The sequence below is a fragment of the Notothenia rossii genome (assembly GCF_949606895.1).
Source record: "Notothenia rossii genome assembly, chromosome: 9".
Taxonomy (NCBI): domain Eukaryota; kingdom Metazoa; phylum Chordata; class Actinopteri; order Perciformes; family Nototheniidae; genus Notothenia; species Notothenia rossii.
Window position 1 is genome coordinate 64,960,306 of NC_136907.1, and position 5,879 is coordinate 64,966,184.

The window sequence follows — 5,879 nt, forward strand, 5'->3', positions numbered from 1 at the left end:
TGTAATACAAATGTATAAATAAAGGGAGAGATACAAATATAAGGCCATTGCAGGTTTATATATAGAATAAAGTTGTTGAATTGAAATATGTGCAACATCATTTTAAATGTCCACTCTCTTTGACTGCTATAATGCTAACTGTAGTGTTTTTACTTATTATATCAATTATTGAATTTACTTGCTAATTTTGTGCCATGTATTTGTGTGTGTCTGTTATTAGGAGTGTGGGACAAAGTTCTGGGTCCTGTTTCAGAGAAGAGGAATGAAGTAGGCACTCTGAAGCTCTTCCCTGTTTACCTGAAAGGAGAGGACTTGTTTGGCCTCACAGTCCCCGCAGTCACCAAGATCTCTGAATCGGTTTGTTGGCGCTCTTAGTGGTTTTACTCAGATTAAACGATATACATTTTGAGAATTGCTTAGGTCATACTCTGTAGAGGCTGCGGTATTTAAAACCTTATTTTTTATTCCAGCTCCCAGGAGTGGAAGCTTGTGTCAGGTACTCGTTCCGTTACGGACGCCACCCTCTTGTGGAGCTGCCTCTCATATTCAATCCAGCCGGCAGTGCTCGCGCGCAGCCGAGAACCAGCTCTCCCTTCACCTCGCTGGTGATCAGGTACATTTGAGTGAAGCTGACATTAGTTATCTGTATGTTGTCACCAAGTACAACACAAAGGGTATTATTATATTTGCAGTGTTATTTTATTTTCATTACATCCCCCTCTTCACATAAAGGCCACATGCGATAGCTGTATCCAGCAGCACTGCCCGGTCTAACCAGAATGTGGCCCAAGGAGAAGGTGGCGCCCCCCCTAGCAAGACTGCAGTAATGCACCCCAGGTCTTCTCAATATCGGTGGATGAAGAGCGAGTGGAGAGCCAATGTCTACCTGGCCCGCTCCCGCATCCAGGTCAGTGTCCAATCAGATGCTTTCTCAGCTTTTTGATACGGAGTCATGTGGACAGAATGAATACCTTTTTGTGTGTGATGTGTTCGCAGGGCCTGGGACTGTTTGCTGCGAGAGACATCGAAAAACAAACTATGGTGATCGAGTACAATGGAACCGTCCTCCGAAATGAGGTCGCCGTCAGCAAGGAGAAGATCTACAAATCTCAGGTATTCATCTGATTTGAATATATTAAAAGCTGAAATTCCCCTTCCACGACAAACGGCATGTTAATTATCTTCTCTCCTCGACAGAACCGAACAGTGTTCATGTTCCGCATCGACAGCGAACACGTTGTAGATGCCACTCGAACTGGAGGGCTAGCAAGGTACTGTGAGATTCCTTTGCTTATTGTGACATTTTTAAAGAGAACATTTAATAACGTTGTCCTGCAGCTCCAAATCAACGACACTGATCTTCTGCACACAGTTTTTTTCAAGATGGTGCCCTATTCAATCTGTATTGCCCTTCTGCCACTAAGGACACGCTTTTTAAAAACCATTTTACACTTACACACATTCAACTGACTTTCAAAAAACACAATAACATAAAAAAGCTTCACAGAGATAAATAAATGCTTCAGCCTTTATTATTAAAAAAAGAAAATACATGTGACAAAGAATAGGAAAAGTATAATATTAAGTAGTATCAGTAGTGGTAGTAGCATTAGAAATCTAGCTCAAGTTAAATGAAATGCATTTTCCAATTTTCTAAATTCAGTTCCAAACCAAAATACTTGATTTATGTGAAGAATATATCATAAGTGTAATTTGCAATTATTTTAAATACAAAAGCTACGTTTCTTCACATTCATGCCGAGACAGTTGTGTGATTGTGTTTGAAATCTGTTTTTCACTTCTGTTTTTTTTTTTAGATATGTCAACCACTCTTGTGCCCCTAACTGTGTTGCTGAGGTGGTCACATTTGAGCGGGGTTACAAAATCATCATCAGCTGCAATCGCAGAGTTGAAAAAGGAGAGGAGGTGAATATCTTAATTTCTCAATTAGACTTGTTACTTAAACAACTGATTTGAATCTTGTCAAAAGCTCAAATGATGACGATACTTAAAAACTGATGACTCTCTCCCTGTGTCCCAGCTTTGTTTCGACTACCAGTTTGACACTGTGGCGGGTCAGAACAAGATTGCTTGCCTCTGTGGAGCTCCCGAATGCAGGAAGTGGATTAACTGAGGAAACGACAAACTTAAATGCATTCCTTGCTATAGAGTGGATGCAGAGAAAAAAGGCTTCACATTAAAGTCATTTTATGAATGAGCAGAAGGCCTGAGCCCTGAGAGAGATAAATGAATTCACAAGTGGGTTCATGGAGACGACGGAGAGGAAATCGGCCGGAGGAAGGGAGATGTAACACAGTAGCAGGGTGTGACTCGTGCCATATGTGAGGGGCTCTGTTGTATGAGATGCCTCTGTGTGTCTGTATGTGTCTGTGTGTCTGTTGGGTGTACATGGGGTGCGGAATCCACCAGCGAATGAGAAAGCACTGTGCAGGGTGCGGCCTTATTGCTTACTAAGGGCAGGCCCTTTTGTTTCATACTGTCAATGTATACACCGTATGACTAAATGTAGACATCACTGAATGAGGAATGTACAGCAACGAATACCGCGAAGGGAATATTAACTTGCACTAAAAAAAGAAAATATACAAAAAAACACACACACCCGAAAACTTTTTAAATACTTGATTCCATGAGTCAGTTTTATCATAGGTCTCTGTCATGTGATTTGTGTGGAATTCGAGAGGTTTTGTATTTATTACTGAGTGAATGAATTTTATTCTCAAAATGATGAGATTGAGTTAAAGAAGGCTAGATTACTTTTGTTTTTAAAGATTGAGGAAGACATGCTGTTACTATTGTATAAATGTACATAAAGAAAACTATAGGAATAACCGACCAAATACTACCTTAACCTTCTCGATGTTTGGGTGTTTTTAAATTGTTTTTGTTCCGTTTGTCATTGAAATTTATTTAAGATGGATGTTATTTCAGTTTGAGAGTATATATTATGATTATTCTGTACAGAATTTGTAATATAACCACAATAATTCACAAAGTATTTTTGTTGTATTAAAAGTAAGGTATTGTAGCGTAGTGTTTTGTGACTTACACATGCTTTGACCACTCAAAAAAAGAAATATTTTTGTTGACTAACGTAACGAGTTATAAGTTACAGAATCAAGAAAAGAAAGAATCTTCAAATAGTGAGGGATCAGTGTGATCTGTTTGCTGTTAATCAGGTTTGATTTTAAAGAACTGTGAATTAGGTTTTGAAACCCAAAAATGACTTTTTAACTTTTTAACACGGATAGAAACACCGACATGTATTTACCTGTTTTTTGTTTTTACATTGCTTTTAAAATAAGGTGCAAACGTCTAATGATATTGTGAGTTAGACGAAACCAGTGTGACAGGAAGAATCGTAACAGGGAACTGGTGTTTGGAACCGGAGGGTGTTCTACCTTTTTTTTGGACTGAAATGGCATTCTCCTTAATCAGAAATATTTCTTATACTGACACTTCACAAGTCACATGCTTAGAAACGGAAGAGTTTTTGCGTGCACAATTTCAAGTCGACTGTAAAATTTTGAAGACAGTCTTAGAACTTGTAATGTATATGGCATGTATTTTTTTAACTTTCCGAAGACTCAATTGTATATATTTTCTCAATGAATGGTTGTAACAAAATTGTTTCTTGGATATTTTTCTCTTGTATGATATTATATCATCCTGCCAGTGTGTTTGTGCTACATTTTCTTGGTTGTGTAGTCAGATTTTTATTTCCTTTTTTTTTTCTTCTTTTTTTTGAAAATGCCTTTTGAAGTGTACAGAGTATGAGGTTTGGAGTTTGTGGAATTGAATTTAGAAACATTTACAAAAATAAACTATTTTACATGTTAACCATCTGTGTACGTAATTTCAATTATCGTATTTTCAATTGTTGACTATTAAGCTGTAAATATCTTTCATTTCCCTAGCTTTGAAGATGCCAAGCAAAGTATAACGATTATTTTCATAATACATAATTAGTAATAAATTACAGTACATTTTTAGAGGAAGTTTATTGCTTGGAATACAAGCAAATACGCGGTTTCCAGGCTGTTTGCCTTGTGACCCCTGTTAGGGCTGTGATTAGCAAAATATTCCATCATTGATTACAGATACATGTATAATTAGTAAACATACCCATTATTTCCCAAGATTTCAGTTTTTCTTCAAATAACACTTAAACAATAAATCCATGGTTAGAAAATTAATTGGCAACGTTTTTTTAATGCATACCTTTATCTCTTGAATCATCTTGTGATCCCTGAGATTCATCTCGAACAAGGTGGATGATCTGAACCTTACTGGGGTGTAAAGGCAGGTACAAAGATACATGATTAATTAGATGGTGTATTCTGTGTGCCGGGACCTACATCTTGTTAGCGGGCAAATCAGGTTAATATGACCATGTGAGAGCACGCTTAACTTGAGGCTTATTATCTACTCTAAAACACGATGTTCTCAACGCTTACTGCCAAAAGCCCATACACTCCTAGGCTGTGTTACACTCTGATCAGTGGATCCTCTGTCCTTAGCTCATGTAGTCACAGAAGCTAAACAACTTGTAACAGTTGTCTTCGATATTTTATACTTCCTCTTCCTTTCTTGAAGTAAACTCTGGAGATGATTTAGGTCCATTTCTTATACTATTTAGATTGCAGTAAGCTATTCATCCTAATACAATGGAGATGGATTATGTTGGTTGCATGTTCCATTATGTTAGCATCTGTACACTGCTTCCCATTGGATTGTAGGATTAATATTATTAACATACTGATGCTTATTATTGATACAAAATAGTCCACACCCTGTCATAAACAACATATGTGTGTGCAAAGCACATTGTAGGGTCCTTTCATAAAAGCTGCTTATGCAGAGCTATAATGAATATATTGCATATCAAAGATGATCATTTATTACTGGGGTCTTTTTAATTGTGTACTTTAAGTGTCTGTTAGGATATTTTATGTCCTTCACTTCCTTTGTTTGGACAAGATTAATATTACTATCATTGTAATTATTTGTTTTTTGGTTATTTGAATCAATATTTATTTTTTAACATTATCAGTGGTGTAAAGTAACTAAGTAGATTCACTGTACTGTACTTAAGTAACATTTTGAGATACCTGTAGGCCTACTTTACTTGAGTATTTCCAATTTATGCTACATTGTAGGCTACTCCACTACAATTTAGAGGTAAATATTGTACTTTTACTCCACTACATGTATTCAATACCTAGTTACTTTACAGACTTGGATTAATAATGTGAAATGTAATCAATCAATGAAACGGACCAATCTGCATCATGAGTAGCCTACTTTTATATATTTTGATGCTACTACTACTTTTGTATTTTTACTTGAGTAACATGTTGAATGCAGGACTTTTACTTGTAACAGAGTACTCCTACGCTCTGGTACTTCTACTTTTACTCAAGTACAAGATCTGAGTACTTCTCCCAACTCTGAATATTATGCACATTATTAATTTGTTCATAATCTACATCGCAGTTTATTATTGTCCATCCAAGCAGGTACAATCTGAGTCACACTGACATCTGTCGGTGGAGTTGCTCACTGCAGCCCACACTGCCTGGTGTTGTGTCGAAATAAGCTTCCCCTTTAAAAATCTGCTTTCTTGGCTGTGTGCCCTCCGATTGGTTTTACCTTGTTTTTCCACCGTTTAAAGAAATTATTGTGGAAGGAGAAGTGAACAAGTAAACATGTAGAATTTGCTCTCGATTAAAATGACCTCATTTTAAATTAACTGGACTGTGTCATACATTTAAACGAAACGTTGACTGACGGAATGATGCTGTTTACATTTCAAAAGTCCGACAGAGACACACATTTATTGAGGGTGCGGACTGCTA

General features: G+C 36.9%; 1 protein-coding gene across 1 annotated transcript in view; it reads left to right on the forward strand.

Annotated features, from left to right (window-relative positions):
- kmt2cb (lysine (K)-specific methyltransferase 2Cb) overlaps positions 1-3,861 on the forward strand; it is a 72,333-nt gene extending 68,472 nt beyond the window's left edge. The window contains exons 55-61 of the mRNA XM_079651033.1: positions 221-357; positions 471-613; positions 733-907; positions 997-1,113; positions 1,198-1,271; positions 1,818-1,926; positions 2,042-3,861. Coding sequence (XP_079507159.1) covers positions 221-357; positions 471-613; positions 733-907; positions 997-1,113; positions 1,198-1,271; positions 1,818-1,926; positions 2,042-2,134 — 848 coding nt within the window. The 3' untranslated portion in view covers positions 2,135-3,861. The remainder of the gene's footprint in view (positions 1-220; positions 358-470; positions 614-732; positions 908-996; positions 1,114-1,197; positions 1,272-1,817; positions 1,927-2,041) is intronic.
- The last annotated feature ends 2,018 nt before the right edge of the window (positions 3,862-5,879 follow it).